Raw genomic sequence first — 18,149 nt, forward strand, 5'->3', positions numbered from 1 at the left:
GGAGTGAAGAGGACTTTGGGAAGCAGGGAGCAACTAGCTAGATCACAAGATGTTCCAGCCACACAGGAGGCAGGGAGAGGCCACGAGAGGATTTGGAAAGGAGATTCCTTGACACGTGACAGGTCTGAAGGCAGTGAGGAAGCTAATTCATTGCCAACTGGTAACACACATTGCCACGAGAGGGCACAGCACGACTGTTGCTCTCCTTCAGAAGCACTGTTCCTTTGAGGTCACAAAGATCTCCATCTCATTCTATTAACACACAGGAGCTTACCCAAAATCAGCTGTGGCTCATTACGCACATATGTACCCTAAGCAACTTCTGGGAAGTCCCACCTTCATTTCCCCTTTGGCTATCAACCTCACTGTGGATAAAACCATTCTCACATCTGCACACACAAACAGCTTATGACCTCACGTACTCAGGCTCTTCTGGTTTTGCTTAACCCAGTTGATTTATGTACCTGCATAATACGTTTCTTCTTTACACTTGGTGCACTCTTTAGCTCCTTTCTCAGAATAAGTGTTTCTTGGACACACCTGGCAGCCAGATGAACCTTGTTTGTCACTGAAGGTACCAGGCTTGCACGCGAAGCATTCAGACGTATATGCAACCCCTGTACAGGATACATGACAGGTAAAGCACTGAAATATGGAGAGGTGTGCTCCACAACGACTGCCCATCTGCTTATGGGGGCATAACACAGCTTAGAAATCACAGGCTTCCACCACTCATTTTAAACACTTTGGGTTTAAACTCATCATTTAGGTCTTTCATCTTTGCTCCTCAAAGCAGGTCTGACCCATGTAAGAGCCTTACATGACACTCCAAGTTTGATTACACTTAGGAGGGAAAGAAATCCCAGATTGTGTTATTTAAACAGTAATCTATCTGTCACTGCTATGAGATATATCTATCCATTTATCAGTGTTGAGAGGGTTAACAATAACCATGGTCTTTCTATACCACATTAAATAAAACCTGTTTCCTCCTTTTTCTCTATTTGCTAATCCAGTCTTCTCCAGTAGACGGCATCATTTACTAGCCAAATAATTTTTCAGCTTCTCCTTGACAGTGTGAAGTTTTGCTGTTGTGTTTGCACACTTTAGAGGGGCAGGCAGGGACAAGAGGGGTAAAAAAAAAGCCACTTCAGTGCTGTGGGCACACCAGTAGAGAAGGCACTTGGCAAACACTGTGACAAAAGAGTGAGATAAGACCCAAAAGGCAAATATCGCTTACCTTCAATTGTGATGTTTTTCACCAAAACTGGTTTTACTACTTTGGACCCCATGAGAATCCCTGTTGTTCTCCAGTATAATATATTGCTGCCTGATTTCAGAGTTACCTGCAACAACACGCATGACAGTTAGCAGACATCCCCCCACCAAGAAATTGCTTTATTTACTTCCATGGCTCAGATCTCCTGCATCCTAACAGCAATCCTGGCTCTTCCTAAGCTGCTCAGTGAGTCGAGAAGTAATAGGGAGACAGCTAGGCTGATGCTGCAGAGACATCTCTGAGCAGTGCCAGTGTGCTTCATAAAAAAGCTTCTCAGCACTCCAGCACAATGGAAAAACACCAAGAGCTGTTCCTGACCTTGTAAGCAGAACTGGGAAAAAGCTGTTCCTGCTGTTATCCAGCTACCCCTGGCACTCAGCTTTTATCTCTAGCTCTGTGTTAAGATACAGGCAATCCATTTGCTTTTAAAGCCTTGAGATACACTTTTGTAAAGAAAACCAACATGACCCAGAGTTCAAATATCCAGGCTCACAAGTGAGTTTTGTTTACTGGCTTTAAAAATCAAGCTCTGCCTGCATCTAACACTACAGCATCACGACCAGGAAGCCAGACACTGACCGTGAATGTCCCCAGCAGCAGTCTCATCCCTCCTGCCCATTTCTGACCCTGAACAGAAGATGAGATGCAGAAAACAACCTTGTTTCCAACTGCCTTGACCTACTTGTCTTCATGGTGTGGTTCAACAAGTGGCTACACAACCCCTGTGTTAGCACAGTAAGGGTGGTTGGGATCCAAGGCTGGGATAAGGGGTAGGAGGAAAGCAGGACCACTTCTTACAACAGCAGTGTTGCTGCCTGCTGCCTTCAGCTCACCTGTGGAACAACTGTGTCCCTCTACTCACTAAAACCAACAGGCTTACCAAGACCCTGCCTGGCAGTGTCTCCCACTCCCCAAACAGTTACTATCCAGGGAGGCAGAGGAGTGCTGGGTTGCCAGAGGTGACAGCAGAACTGGGACCATACTGAACCACACATGACCTTGTATGGTGTAGAGATACCAAACGTCAGCTCTCCTGCAGCATGATGAGCATGTGGAAAGCAGAGGCTGCAGCAACTGCAAAACTGGGCTCACAGAAGCCACCATGACAGGATTTCCAAAGCAGACCAAAGCCTTGAGCAGCCAGAATAGTCACCTCACCTAGCTTCCATGTCTGTATTTCAACAAGGCATCCAAGCAACCTTCATGGTAAGTGGACCCACTTGCACATCCCACATGATGAGCTCAGATGACACCATCTCCCCTGCAGACACTGTCTATATGTCTCAGCTCACCCAAGTCAATGTCCTGGCCTCAGGATCTACCTCTCAGCTTGTGCCACACCCCTCCTCACCCAGGTCTCCTGCCTACCAGTGAGACTCACGCAGGGCTTGCACCTGAGCAAACAATGACAACAATGGAAAACAGAGACCAGGCTCCAGTCTATGCACATAAAAACCTTTTTACTTCTGGCACAAGGTCACCTACACTGGACCTTTGCTGGCACAGCTCTGGGAACTGGAGTATGATGGTATAATAGAAGCCAGACACTACTATGAGTTGATGAACTGATCTGCACATGGTATGTGCACCAAGCAAACTCAGCCAGCTGGGTCACAGGGCAGCCAAAAGGCTGCTGCTCCCAAGCTGGACATGAAGGGGACACGAAGCACAAGCTGGGTGCAGTCCACTTCTTCTGCACACACTTGAGAACACCCATCCTGGCTGGCTGCACATCCACACACTGCTCCTGCTCTGCTGAGCAGCAGGGAGACAACTTGAGTTCTCATGAGCAAACAACTGCTGTAGAAGATTTCAATTCCAACCATGCAGAGTGACTGTGGCACGCAGATTTGCATAAATCTATTTAACCTCATAAAGCACTTGATTAAAAGTCCATGGAAATCAATACAAAGTCTTGCATTTATATCATTTGCTCTGGGATCAGCCCCTTAGAGACCTCGGTGGCTTTGCCCTCAGTGCTAGGAAAGCTGTGCTTCTTCAAATGCATTCATTTGAGCAAGGATCTGGCCCTTGGTTGCTGTCTGCTCAGAGGAAATCAGAGACACTTACACAGTGAAAAAGCTTCATGAAGGAATTTTTTTGCACACTTACAGAATGAGAGCCCCATTCTCCATTGTCTGTTAGCTTCACCCACTTGTCTGCCGTGGACTCCATCTCTTTGCACTGGTCATTTTGTATCTGTTAATAAAAACACAAGATCAGTGACCACGCTCAGATGCATCTCTCTGTCAGCATGATGACTGCTGGCTGGTGATGGTAAGATGCAGCTTTGTTTCTTTTGTCTGTGTATTTAGGACAGCAGATGCCTTAGTTGTAGGGGGAAAAAAAATAAAAAGCACACAACTTCCAAAACCTGCTAACAGCTTAACAGTTCCTCCAATGACTTCCTCTGATGAGATTAAAATAACAGCAGGAGGAGATCTCAGCCTTGTCCTCTCACTAGCTGGTCAGACTTGGATGCTGAGCATCTTGTCTTGGCTAATTCCTCCTTCTCCTGAGCCCATCAAGACACAGTTCCTCTGGGTTTAAGAGAACTTCTTAGAAGCTTTTAAATCAGAAAGGAGGTAGGAGTGGATGAGCCAAGGCTAGAAGACAAACTGTTTCCTCTGCAGCCAATATCTGCTCTGTCTTTGGCTCCCTGCTACTTGACCTCACTAGGGATGAGAGTAACATTATCAAGGGAGAGGCAATATGCCATGGAGAGTATGCCCTGGCAGAGCCCCAAAACTTCACCATTTCCTGGCAACCTGCAAGCCACTGTCACTGAAACGCCACTGTCCAGAGCTAAAGTGTCATTGTTAAATATACTTAAGCACAAAGACATGCTGGAGAAAAAAAAAAAAAGGGACTTTTAAAAGATTGTTAAATACGGTTTCTTTGAAATTTTGAGGCTGACTATTTACATGAGCATTTCCATAAAGAACTGCACCACTCTCTGCTCCTTGAACTGGGAATGATAAATTTAAGGAGGTGAATGAGTAGGATATGGGCAAAAGTAATAATCAAAACGCCACTTTCAAAGCCAGTCCTCAGAGAAACAATATATTTGCTCCATTGCAGGAGCAGATCATCCAGTCAGACAAGCAACTGGAGTCAGGATTCATAATCCTGGAACATCCATCTGACAGAAGAAAGCATATTTGCTGCTTTCTCCCCATGAAGAAAGCAGGATAGTTTCATATAAAACTGAAACGGCTAAACAATATTGCCTGCACTGTCTGTTATAAAAGTGCAATAGCAATCCATTGCATTGACATAGCAGCAAGAAGGTGCCTCCAATGGGTTATTTTTGTCTTCCTTTCCCATCTCTACGAAGATTAAGGATACTTTTCACTTTTCTCCAACCTTTAAGAAACATTAACCCACACCAGCTAAGGCTTCTCACTGCTATGAGATACCATGAGCTGTGTTTTTCAGATGAAAACCAGAGCTCACCAGACAGATACAGAGGCAGTAACAGAGGAGATTGAAAGTATCCAGCCATCTCCTGCTCTGAGTTGCTCTTCCATTACATTTTTTCTGTTCCATGTGGCAGGTACAACATGTCAAGTAAACCAATGCAGGTGTTGGTGGAACCTTCTAAAGCACCTCAGTGACCTGAGGCATCTAGATGCTAGGAACTCTCCATCTCCCTGGACCCCAGCCAGTCCATCCACATGGGCAGAGCAGAGTTGCCTTTCTCAGTCTGGTCACCACTGATTGTTTTAGCAATCTGAGTGCAAGCCCAGCCAGGCTTCCTCCATTTCAGAGCTCATGATCCCCTGCCCCTCCATTTCAATGTGTAGACACACCCTCAGAGTTTAATTCCTATTGAAAGTCATCTGAACGTTTACTCCTAAATCTCTTTGGACACCTACAGTTCCTGGCTGCTGCATTTTTATCTTTTTTAGGTTCACCCTTTTGTCTCTTCTCATGCTTTTCTTTTCACGTTAATTGCAACGACCAAAACTGACCTAAAATTAAAGATAAGTTTCCACATACTAATGCCTTGGAGCACCTCAGGTTCTGCATGTCTACCTTGGAAGAAACATTTTTAAACACCAAGTCCCTTCAAGGGCATCCTAAGTCAAACACCCCTAAACCAAAGCATCTACCACCAACAGTTGTCTCATACGAGGCTAGACTAAGAGGGGCACTCATGACCACTAAGGGAAAAATCCAGTGCACGGTAGATGGGATTAGTTTGGCCTCAGTTGTGAAGCTGAAATAAGTGCCATAAGGCAGCACAAGTGATAGAAGGAGAAGATTTTTTTTTTTTATCTTGTCCAGCAACAACCACCTATGGACGTATGGAGAATGTAAAGGGAGGAAAAGCTGCTTCATATGGTTTTCAGATTGAATTCTTACAATATATGGATTGGATTATATGGTGTTGGGTTCACCATATAAAAGGCCTTACAAAGAATTCAAAGAAGATGTTGTTGTCAATATACTGGTATTCGAAGAAGACGGAGCCGGATTTCTTGAGGTGCACGGCGTAGACGAGGGACACGGTGCAGTCATCCCGGTTCGACTCGATGTAACTCCCCCGAGGGGTCCACGAGGAGCTGATCAAACAAACAAAACAGGCCTCAGATCACAAGCACTAAGGAGGTTTTTGTCACAATGCTATGGAAAAACATGTTACTTCATAAGGAGCCCAGAATCCCACTGCAGTGAATTTATAACTTTGTTACTGGATTCCCATGTATTTTTCATGTAAATATAACACTCTCCATTAAACCCATGCACAGGAAAGAGTATGGTGCTGGAAATCTAGGACTCGGAATACAAAGGAGATGTCCATTACCCATAGGTTCAATGTACTTTCAATTATACTCAGGAACAGCCTTCTGCCATCACAGTGGGTCTCTAAATAGGCTGTGAAAGTACCTTTCAGACACATTGACTATACCATAACCCTGGGGGTTTCCAGCTACAAATAAGAGCAGCTCCAGTCTGGTCTTAGACTCTGTAGCTGCTGATGAGCCCAAGGAGACCAAAGATGGTGATACTGATGACAGCAAAGGGATGGCTACAAATTTCACTTCCCACACCACTCTTGTTTGTCATTAGTAGGGCTGGTCACCCTCTGCAGAGCTTGGTTAAGACCTCTGTGCTGCTGAGCAATCTCAGGTTCAGCCACAGCTGCGTAACCCGGGTGCAAACAGAGCTTCTTACTTGTTGCAGCTGTCAGCTTTATTCTCAGCCGAGCCAACCGCTGTGTCCATGAAAGTTGCCACGTTGGAAAATCCTGCTGGCAGCTCATCCCACTCGTCAAACTTGATCCCGCTGCCTAGGGAGTAGGTCCCCTCTGCACATTTGCTGCACACCTGGTTCTTCATCTCCAGGTACTCACCAGAGGCACAGGAGAAAGCTGGGGAGACAATCGTTACCAACATATAAAAGAAGAAATTAATGCAAATTTATTTCCATTAACTTTCTTGCTATTTAATTAATTAAGAGTGAACAATCACTACAGGGAATCAAACAGGAATGCTCCAGTCCCAGGAATACAACAGCTGAACTGCCAACATTGGCTGAAGAATTGAGATGTTCACCAGTGCTTGTGTTTTACCAACGTGACAGCACTGAAACCAAATCTCAGATGACAGCTCCTGATTTGCAGCTCGTCTCTGTTGGCAAAACAAGACTTAGAAACAAAATCTCTACCCACAGACTATGTCCAAAAGCAATTTGTGAAAATAAGGGCTCGTAACACAGTTCTCCTCACCCTCGCCTACCTGCTTGTTACACCTTGAACTCAATTAAAAACACCAGCACCTGAAAGCCAGAGCAGACTTCTATCACCCATCCATAGCTAGGAAGAGTGCACAGCAGCACACTGACAGCAATTTAACACTACAAACCTCAGCTGAGAATTGTAGACCTAAGCCAAGGCTCTCTCCACATTTCTTCTCACATGGGCTGACTACAAAGCCTTGGACATCTTGTCTGATAGACCAGGTGGTCTTGGAAAGCATCATCAATGGGCCTGTGTCTCATAAAGGAGAATCTGTGATTAGGGTGATATTAGCATGCTGAGAAAATAACCACTGGCTGCCAGCACAGCAAAGACAATACTGATACACGTGTAACTAGGGGAATTATCATTTAGAAGGAATGTTCAAAGTGCTTTTTCTACTTATGTCTCTAAAATTACTTGCTCCAAGTAACTATAAGTCCCTTGTTCCAGCCTAATCACATCTTCACCTTCTAAGGGAAGACTATCCCCATAATACAGAGGAATCCTGGGCAGCAGCTGAAGTCCTGAATGCCCACAGAGCCTCCGTGTCTGTGCTGAAAGTCATAACAGACTGCTAGCCAAAGGAGTGAAATTGGCCCAAAACAACTGATGCCAGCTGAAGCCCCGGCACATGCAGTTTTATAGGTGTACTGATGTTTATCTGACTGCAGAAAAACTTGTTTAACTGAATACTTTTGATAAAGATGTGTTCCATCTGAATCCAACTGCAGTTCAGTGCCAGATCCCACAGCATTTCTATGTGCAATTGTCCTTGATGGGCAGCACTGGAATGCAAATAAAAGTTCCATTTTGATGGGAAGATATGCCAAAGGGTCATTTTTCCCTCTTGGTCATATCAGCATACGCTGAATATGAACCAGGGGACTTCAAGGCAACAGATCTGTTTTTCTAACCCTGCTGCTCACTGGTGATGGATCATGAAGGAAAGTGGTCAGGAGCCAAGCAAGGATAGGTGCTGGGGTGGCTATATACAGGGAAATTTTGCCAGAGCAGATCAGCCACAGCAGATTTTTCTGAACGATGGGCACAAATTCCACCCTCATGAGTTTCTCATTACATATTTGAATCCTTTAACAGTTTCAATATTTTTTAAGGAAATTAAATAGCAAGAAATGGAGAGTGCTGCTTAACCAGACATTCCAGACTTGTGAATTTCAAACACGGAGTCAGTAACTGCAAGTGATTTGCTGCCATGATGAACATGCAGAAGGCAGCAGAGCCTCCTTTTCCATTGCAGTGAGAATGAGTGGAGATTATTGCTTTAACAGAATTAGAATCATTTAACTCCTTGCAACCTGATTATTTTGGAGGAAAAAAAAAGGTATAGGAGATGAGGCAGGCTGCCCTGCAAGACGCTGCCCTCCATCACTTCCCTTCCAGGGAAGAGATGAGCTTTATTTAACTGAGGAATTACCTTCTTTTCCTTTTCTAAGAATCGTAGTACAAAGGCAGCAGTATTTCCCGTCAAAACACATACGTCTGGAAGCAAACTAGCTCTGAGCATGCCAGCTGCTTGCCAGGTTCAATTTGGGGCTGAACATGGCTAATGGCAACACGAGCCACTTTCAGCATTGGAACAGATGCATCGTTTGGTCTCGTTCCAGGTGGCTGGGAGCAGCTGGGGGGGGATGGGGAGGAATCACAGTGCATGACGAGCACAAAGATAGTATCCTCTCCCAGTGACGTGTGACTTGCTCTTCCAGCAAGGAGGGAAGGCAAAAGTCAGGCCAAATCCTCTTTAATCTAAGCAGCATCAATTCAGGAGTCCATCCCAGTCAGAGATGGGCATGTGGCCATGCCAGAGGGACCCTGCAGAGCAGCCGTCCCCTGCAGTGGGCCAGGAGACACTTGCCTGGGGTGGGGACAGGGCACCTGTGAACTGATATCTGTCCCAGGGCACTGGTGCTTTGCCTTGCTCGTGGCTGCTCCATCTCACCAAGATGTAGCTGAGCACAGATCCAGCACTGACCAGTGGCTGCTTGTCCACAGAAACGTGTGACACCACAGCACCACTGTGGTTTTGGGAGTGATGCACACAAGATGCTCTCAATGGGAAGGACAGCAGCACCACATAGGAGTTTAAGGTGCAATGTAGAGTTTCAGGAATCTAAAACATGTATTTTAGGTGTGTGCTCTGATTCATTCCCCACTAAATCCTCCTTCTTGTTTCAGAGTCCAGAGGGAAAATTAGTCTCTTGGCTTAGAGGCAGCCTTTGTGAACACTACCTAACCCAGATTCCAGATCTGTTAAAGCATTTGATACTTAATTTTTTTTTTTTAAGAAAATGCCTCTCTTAAATAACTCCTTACGTGTCTACCCTGTTTCAGAAAACAGAACTAAGGGTGCTAAATCACTTAGTTCTGAAAATCTTTTCCAGAATTGACACTAGTGATTCTGTTTGGACATCACTATCCCTCTCCCTCTTGAGTGCAAACTTGCCTATTACACCTTTAAAATCCCAGTTTGGGTGCTACACACAAACAGGCACAGAGCAACACACATTATGAAGACTGAATTTGATCTTTCTTCTGTGAAAAAAACTGAAATACATTAAAAGGTTTCATGACTTGCCCCATCTTGGGCATTTTTAAACCCAGAGGACTATTTCAGGGCCAGTTAGGAACAGCATGACATACTGTGGTGTTCAGTACACTGATGCCTTCAGTGGCTCCAGTGAAGCTGATGCAATTACCAGTGATTTGCAGCTGTAGCCTTCTTAAAATAAATACAGAAGGAAAAAAAAAAAATGTTGTGGTTTGTACAGGTGACCAGTGTTGGTCATAAATGATGCTGTAAATTACAATACTTTTAGATAGACACTGCCTCAGGCAGCCACACACTTTCATACCATGCATGCAATAAAGCTGACATCAGATTCGCTTCATAAAAAATTAACAAGAGCTACACTAATACCCACCAAAACCATTGCATAAGTCTTGTCAAACAGACCTCATTTCATTCTTTAAAAGGATCACACGTCGCCTGATAAAGGTGACAGAGTGGATGTAATAGACTTAGGTTTCTAATAAAGTTAACTTAGATTTGTATGTCATTCTGATTAAGGAGGTAGTACCACACAAGACCAGTAAGGCACATCTTAAATGGATTAAGAACTGCCTGAGTAACAAATCTCAGCCAGGGATGTTGGTGGGGAACCACCAGTGAGCAGGGAAGAAGGGAGGAGTTCTCCCTACCCCAGGACTGAGTCTGAAGGCTGTCCACATTTTTGTCAACCAACTGCACCAAACAGAAAAGGAACAGTATTAAAATTGGTGGGTGAGAGACTGTTGTCAAGCCTAAGCACACTCGAAGTCAGTGTGTTTTAACTGTGTGAAGGCAAGGAGTGCTGGCCCTGCCTGCAGAGGGCTGAAACATATCCCAGAGAGCAGCAAGCCTGAGAGTCAGAACGGACCCACCATTCACCAACAGCTTCCACTGCCAAGACATGCAAAAAGGCACTAATGAGATCTGTGGATATATTTAGAGATGTGTAGGCTGAAACCTGCATATTACAGGCAAGAAAGTTCTAATATTGAATATAGCTGTGATTTGGTGTTTTTAAGAAGTCAACGCAAACCAAAAGGACTTTAAATGCTCTTAAAATTAGAGGTAATGTCTTGCAGTGAGGGATCTGAAGTGTTTAGTCTATCTAGTTTATAAAGAAAAGACTGAGAGTCAACTTGATTAATACATAAGCACCTCCAGGAGGACAAAACACAGGATCCCAGTGGACTCCTTAATAAAGCAGAGAACTGCAGAACTACCTTCTGGAAGCTGGATCCAGACAAATTCAAACTGGAAATAACACACACATTTTTAATAGGAAGAATGACTGATTGCTACAACAGTTTGTCATGGCATGTAATGGACCCTTTCTCTCTCAAGTGCTTCATATCATAACTGGACACCATATGGAAGAAAAGCTCATGCCAAATTCAAATTACCAGCCTCAGCATCAGTCTTACTGGTGCATTTTAATGGCCTGCGAGGTCAAACCAGTGAATCTAATTAATCCCCCTCCTCTTAAACTTTGTGAGTGGAGAGTGATGGCATCTCACCTCAGCTCCCTCCTGGGACACGCCACTGATGTCAGGCATTGTGAAGCAGGAGCCCTGCCCACTGTGTAACCCCTTCCAACAAGTGCTTGCAATAGATTGCTTTACAGATCTGAAAGCACTTTACAATCACTTTGCAGACATGGAAATGGTTCCCCAGAGGGCAAAACAGACCATAAATACAAATTAGCCTCATTTGCCCTTTGACTGCAAGGCTCCAGGGTCACGTTCTGCCTTTTAGTACAGCTGTGGCCCTCCCAGTGATTTTGGTGGAGTAGGCCAAATGATATCTGGCACATATTTCTTCTAGTAACTGACCCTAACAATGTCATGTTGCTCAACTTTCTGATGCCAGGGGTCAGGACAAGTTTATCAGGAACACAGCTGGAGTAACAGAGTAGATCCTCACATGTATATGACTAATCAACGTCTTTTGGGGTCTGAAACCTTCCTGTGGACTATTTTCTCATGTTAAGTATCTCCTAGATATTGCCACACTGTGAGGGGGACCAGAACGTTTACAATTTCGACAGATTAACCAAAGCTGCCTTCAAGCCCTGCATCCTCCATCACCAAAACTATAACATTTTCAGTTGCTTTTCTCATTTATGCAGCCCTGGCCACTCAGTCTTACACCTTCCCTCAGCTAGCTTCCCCTCCCACACCACTTGGATCCATTACCATCCCTCTTCTCAGCAGACATTTTTCTACCAACATTTCCTGCTTATAACATCTAAAACTACTTCAGCTCTTCTGTTTATTCTGTTCTGTTGCCACTGATCATGTGCATGTTCACGTCTATCCTTCTGTGCCTCCCTGGCTTTCAATACATTACCACTTAAAAAAAAGAAGTCACAGGATGATTTTGCCAGCTTATAACAACATTAGAAGGGGATATCAATGGAGCAATTCTACCCAAAGCAGTGAAAATTCACAGAAATAATAACGCCAAACACTGGCTTTCCATCTCTCCCTCCTCCACTCCTATGTTGCTCATCCAAAGTCAGGCTACCTGGGATTCAGATGAGATGCTGATATCTCCTGCAGAGTCTGGCCTAAATTACCTCAGTCTCCCATGAGCAGTGGTTAAAACTGTAGCTCAGAAAGGAAGTCTGAAGTTGGTAGCATGACAGAGTTGTCCCTCTGAACAGCTGCTAAGTTCAGCAGACACATGTCACAAACCTGGAGGGGAAGATGTGGCCAAGGACGAGTACATAGAGGCATCTGTTCATTGATATCCTAGGGGAAACGGGGTCCACACAACACGGAACCAAGGACCAACCAAAATATGGGATGAGGAGACAAAAAAGAAAGCCAAAGGACAAGAGGAAATCATTGCTTCATTATTAATGTTTCCTATAATCTCAGCCAGCTTCAGAATGTCTTCTGTGAATAATTTATATGAGGCTTCTGCAATAGACTGTGAATAATTGATGTTCGTTTTCTTCAGTCATTATATCTCAATGTGTTACCAGGAACCAGACTGAATCTTAATTTAAGGGAAAAAAAGTCTGTCAAGGATGTTTAGGCTTGAAATGTGATCACACTGAAAGCTGATGTAACTTGGGGAAGAGTACCTTCTGTGGAAGACATCCTTCCTTTTCTTAAGAGTAAATAAATTTTCCTTTTATTCAAGAAATTACAAAATAGAACAATGCTTTTTCCCATTCATCTCTTTGACAGCTGGCCTGGCACATAGAACAGTTTTATTATCACTTTTATTTTAGCATTTGGACACTGAAATGTGTGCTTTTGGAATGGGAATACTCAATAAATCCATGAAAGTGTGGGGTAGAGTGGAGGAAGGCAGTCATCACCAAGAGGTTAACAACCACATTTGCTGCCAGGGTTACCACAACCATCCTAGTGGCTCCATCAGGCTTATTTTGACTGCTCACCAAACAAAGTAGTTGGTGCAAAGTGCCCTTTGAGACGTCCTCTATGTGCATGCATGTACACACACACACACACACACAGTGCTTTCCTCCCATCCCTCAACCAAGCCATAGCAAACCTCAAGGTCTCGCCAGCTGCTGTCCCACTGAAAGAGAAATCAGTGGCTCAGAGGAAGCTGTGCTAATACATAATAATAAATAACACATATAATAACTAATAACTGAATAATAATAATAACATTTTGTACACAAATAGAGTGCAGAAATCCTCAAAAGATGCTATGACCAACCTTTCTCTTGGAAGTCTCAATACACACATCAACACACAGTTCTTGGTAACTCTTCTTCAGCCATTAAACTCTGTGGGTTCAGTGCAAACTCTTCTGCTTTTTTAACTATTTACCTAAAAGAATCTGTGCTTCAAGAAGCCAACAATGGGGCTTTTTCTGCAAAGACAGTGTATTGCTCACGCACAGAGGAAAAACATCTGGAACAATTACTTGTAAAACTGGGGTATCTCTCAGGGTAACAATATGCATTAGGAAAACATCCAGATGGAAGTGCCATGGCAAAACGTAGCCTCATGCCTGAGTGCAGGTGAGAAACCTAATGCCACCAAAGGGACTCACCTTCCTGACTTGAGTTGGGAACGTGCATTAGCAGGGATGCTTAAGAGGAATAGGAATAAACACCTGCTTGAGTGCCTTGATAAATCACTGCCTTTTAGTAGCAAGTCTCAAACTGTGCCATGCCCACCATGCTGGCTAAACGTCTTTGCTACATGACAGCCTTGCATTAATTCCTCAGCTTCACAGTGCTGCTCAGAGCAGCCTCCACTGCTGTGTGCTAGTCTCCTCCCCAGCGTGACCTAGTGGGAAAGCCTTTCCTCTTCCTTTCAGAAAAGGCATCAAAACTTTCCCAGGGATACAAAAGAAACTCAGGTGAAATTGAGTTGCCCAGTCCCACAGGCCCTATAAAAATCATGACTTTGAAAACTGCTTCTTGCACATCTTGCTGTTCCTGTCAGAACAAGTGGCTCCAGACACAGATTTATATTATGTTTTTATCTGTCAGACATCCTTCATTGCTAGGTAACACATGACAGGCCAAGGGCCAAATCTATAGCATATCAACAAATCCTCAGATTCCCTGGACTTCATGCCCACTGATAATTCACTTTTTTGGTACATAGGTTTCAGAGAGAGCAGCCTTCCATATGTGACTCATATGTTGACAGACAGCTTCATGGGTGCCATATACCCATTCCAAAGACAGGTGAGAAGGGAAGGTGTTAGTCAAAATGAGGGAGGAGAGCAGCATATACAATTCGAGTGAGCAATTTCAAGGATGGAGGAATGAAAGGGGAGATCTCCTGAATACATTTCTTTAACACTGACTCAAAACAGTACTTTCCTACAGCTCAGGATACCCAACAGCATCTGTCACCTTCTGTAAGTATATCTAAGTGCACATGTCAGATTTAAATTACATGGTTAAACCTCAGCAGCCATTAATAGCTTGACCTCACTGTTTCTTCTAAGGTGACTACCCAAAGAAGCAATGTCTCAACAAAATCAGAAATGGAAAAAAAAACCCAAATATTAGTACATCAATGTTGAAGAAGACAAGATCCAGAGCTTCAGAAATCATGAGAGAAAATGAGAATGGATACATGCCTAGTCCTCAGAGCTATGTAGATTTCACCATATTTTCTCTTTTTGGTGGAAGCAAAGAAATCTCAATCATATCAAAGCCCATTAATGAGACCAGAAAATAATACTCCGTGAATGTCAAATAAAAAAGGAAAAAATAACCCTCTCTGATTATTTGTCAGGATTCACGTTTGCTTCAAGAAACCATAACTCTGTACTTACTTAAACCCTAAGTAAAGTAGTTTTTACATGGGTTCATATATGAAGACAATGGCACTGTAGTGATCATGAAAACTTTTTTGATTACATAACAAACTATTTTGAGATAACATAAATAAATGTGTAATACATATAATGTGTATATATATATAATGGGAGTATTTGTATGTACATTCATATCCACACGTGCAATAATGTAAACACAAAGAAACTACTCAAACTTACCATTGCTATTTTCAAGTCTTCACTAGCCAAATTTCAAAATCCTAAGTAAAACTCCAGAACTGATTCTTTAGCACAAAGACTACATTGAATACAAGTCTAGCTGAGAATGAACAGATGTAAACTTTATGTCAGAAGGCTGTAACACACGCACAGAGTTTTTGCCAGACATATAACATTCATTTTATACCATCCACCTACCCAGATATGTATAAGCATACACCGTATGTTATATAATTTGCAGATGCCCACTGACTTAAAAGGAGTTAGGAGCAGACCCACTTCTTACCAGCTTGGGACACTTAATCTCACCAGAGACCAACAAACTCAAAACCTTCTACTTAAGTTTTCAGTTATGAAAGCAGAATGTTAAACTCCTGCAGATCACTTAAAGTGTTACAAAACCTACAAGCCTTAAAAAGGTCATTTGCCCTCTGAAGTCCACTGCAATTAGCTGGAAGACCCATATCTCCTCCTGTGGTATCCTAGGAGCAGATTACACAAGTTAGAATAAACTAAACAAATGCAACTCAGTAGCAATAAATCAGGACAAATTTTGCTCTCAGGACCCAGTAAAGTCTACTGTAATTAAGGACAGTATTTTCTAAACTCACTGGAGCTTTTCACATGCTTACACTCAGACGCCTTGGCTCAAGCTGAAGCACACCTCTGATTTGAAAGAAGTTGTTCCCACCTTAGTGGCACCCGGTGAAGGTGGAGCTGGCTAAGCAGAGCCATTAATAACTCCACAGCAATGTACTTGACCAAGTTCTTCCATATCATCAATATTTTTGTGTCTCCTTTCTTAAGAGATCTAGCTGCTTATAACTGGAATGTAGATACTGAGTATAACAGTGGCCCTACCAGCACGTCTTCCCCTTGAACATAGCAATTTCAAGTCCTTTTCGCTTTAAATTGCTTTATTATTCTCACTATAATTACTCTGTTATGTACATAGCACCACTAAAATTAACGGGTATTTATAAATCGAGACCTAATCTTGTTTAGGATGATAAACATTAACATACCTTGTGGAATAAGAGACAATATTAAAGCAGAATTTGAGGTCAAATTGTGAGCCCTTTAAGCCTTTTTTGGTCACAAACTCTGCTGAGAGGAGCATATCAGTGCACCTGGGCACAGCATGGGCACACTCAACCACATATTTGGGTTGTACTTGAGTGCAGGGAGACAAAGAACAGAGGAAGGAAAGCAGACATGGAAGGAAGGAAGGCAGGCTCTACATTCAAATTTTAGTGCAAACATGCAGCATATGGTGAGACTGGCAGAAGAGCCTGGCTATGGCCACCAAAACAAACTGCAGTGTAATGTCAGGGGGAGCACAATGCCAAGTCCTTCTCCCATTACCAGGGTCCTAAAATTCCTCACTAGGCACTGCACACAGCTCCCACACCAAAACAAAGTCTTCAGTGATACCAGCTATAAGGAGGTTCAGGCAAGGGCTTAGCCTCAAAAGCAAACTGCTCCCATTCAATGCCACAAATATTGTCCATTTTAAAAGCCAAGCAACTGCCCCAATGGCAGTGGTGCTTATCAGCTCAAGTGCCTCCCTGATCCCAGACTCATGAGGAGATCAGAGTGAGACCTGTGGTAATGAAAAATGAACAAGAAATTAATTAAGCACATTCCCAGCTACCAAGAAGTAATGGAGTGGTGCAGAGGTCTGGATTTCACAGAAGGTGGCTCTTTGTCTGCCACCCCCCCAGCACAATGCTCCTTGCCAACACAATAAATCCTACCTCCAAAACAGTTCCAGGAAGATGCCTGGAGGAGAAATATTAAATGGGAGGCAGAGGAGAGCCACACAGAGTAGCCATAGGTATAATAAATATTGAGCTTTTCCTAGCTGTGATTTTTGCTGCACTTTTAATATGTCTCTTTGCAGGTTCCCTTCCAACCGTGATGTGGCAGCATCAAAAATATGGCTCGTCTCTGAGCAAACACCAGCCTGAGCGAGGTGGCTGAGCCACGGCCTGTCCAGAGGCAGCCCAACCCCACGGGATAAGCCCTGAGGTACCATGCCATGCTGAATGGCAAAACGCTGGCTGACACCCAATGTGGGGTCTGAAAGTGCCAGTGGCTGCAGCCCCACAGGGCAAGGAGATCAGAAAAAAGAGGAGAGTGAAATATAGGAAGAAGCATGTTGTCTTGGTGCATTGCAAGCAAGACACTGTGCTGCAGAGCTGCTTCTGCACCTTTCCTCCTGTGTCTGGGGTCACTGCATAGCAGGACCTCCTACAGCATCATGAACATGTCACGTGAGGTTCCTTCTTTTTTCCCACCACCCACCTGGATGGGAGAGATGTAGAGGGGAGGGTAGCAGGAGGGGAAGATGGACCATCATGCTGCTCTGTGCTCATTTCAAGATAAAGGCAAAAAAAAACCCCTCCTTTTCCTAACAAAAAAAGTCATAAAGCAGTCAAAATATGACAATCCTTTCTACTCTGAATCCCATGACTGCTTCTCTGCAGGTAAACTTTGTGGATGAAGTTTCTGAAGACTCAAAAAAGGGCTGGACCCTGAGACGTTTCAGAGCCTACAGCCAGTTTGGGGAATGCTGGCAGTTCCTCTCAGTGGGTCACAGTCAGCTGGGCTCTGCTCTCCAAAATGCAGCAGAGCATGGAGATCCTCAACCTAATTTTCAATGGGTTGATTCAAATCAAAAGCAGTAAAACAAAACATCCTGCAAATGAGCAAATCTTGAGACACCAACTGAGCTCTGGTGCCGCGGTCAGACTGCTCCAGATCTGTGAAGCACCTGAGCTAGCACATTTTTAGCAATCTCAAGTGTCTTTCTACTCCACTGGAGACTACAGTCTAGGTGTATTTACAGAGACAATTGGAGACATTTAAGGTATCGTTATACCATCTTTCTAATTCCTAGTTCAGGCACAATTTAAAGAGAACACCTGCTGAGCATTTGGAAGGAGGTTAGCACAATATTCTCAGGATCCAAAATTAATGACAGCCTGCAAGTCATTTCTGTTTTTAGGGAGCAGTAAAGATCAATAGTAGACATTCACAAGCAGCAGGCATTC

General features: G+C 43.7%; 1 protein-coding gene across 1 annotated transcript in view; it reads right to left on the reverse strand.

The window, feature by feature from the left end:
- KIAA1324L (KIAA1324-like ortholog) overlaps window positions 1-18,149 on the reverse strand; it is a 46,943-nt gene that overhangs the window by 25,739 nt on the left and 3,055 nt on the right. The window contains exons 2-6 of the mRNA XM_008947635.1: window positions 6,461-6,656; window positions 5,700-5,847; window positions 3,392-3,478; window positions 1,241-1,346; window positions 465-617 (exon numbers count right to left, since the gene is read on the reverse strand). Coding sequence (XP_008945883.1) covers window positions 465-617; window positions 1,241-1,346; window positions 3,392-3,478; window positions 5,700-5,847; window positions 6,461-6,624 — 658 coding nt within the window. The 5' untranslated portion in view covers window positions 6,625-6,656. The remainder of the gene's footprint in view (window positions 1-464; window positions 618-1,240; window positions 1,347-3,391; window positions 3,479-5,699; window positions 5,848-6,460; window positions 6,657-18,149) is intronic.

The sequence above is a fragment of the Merops nubicus genome, unplaced genomic scaffold (assembly GCF_000691845.1).
Source record: "Merops nubicus isolate BGI_N331 unplaced genomic scaffold, ASM69184v1 scaffold8369, whole genome shotgun sequence".
NCBI classification, from domain to species: domain Eukaryota; kingdom Metazoa; phylum Chordata; class Aves; order Coraciiformes; family Meropidae; genus Merops; species Merops nubicus.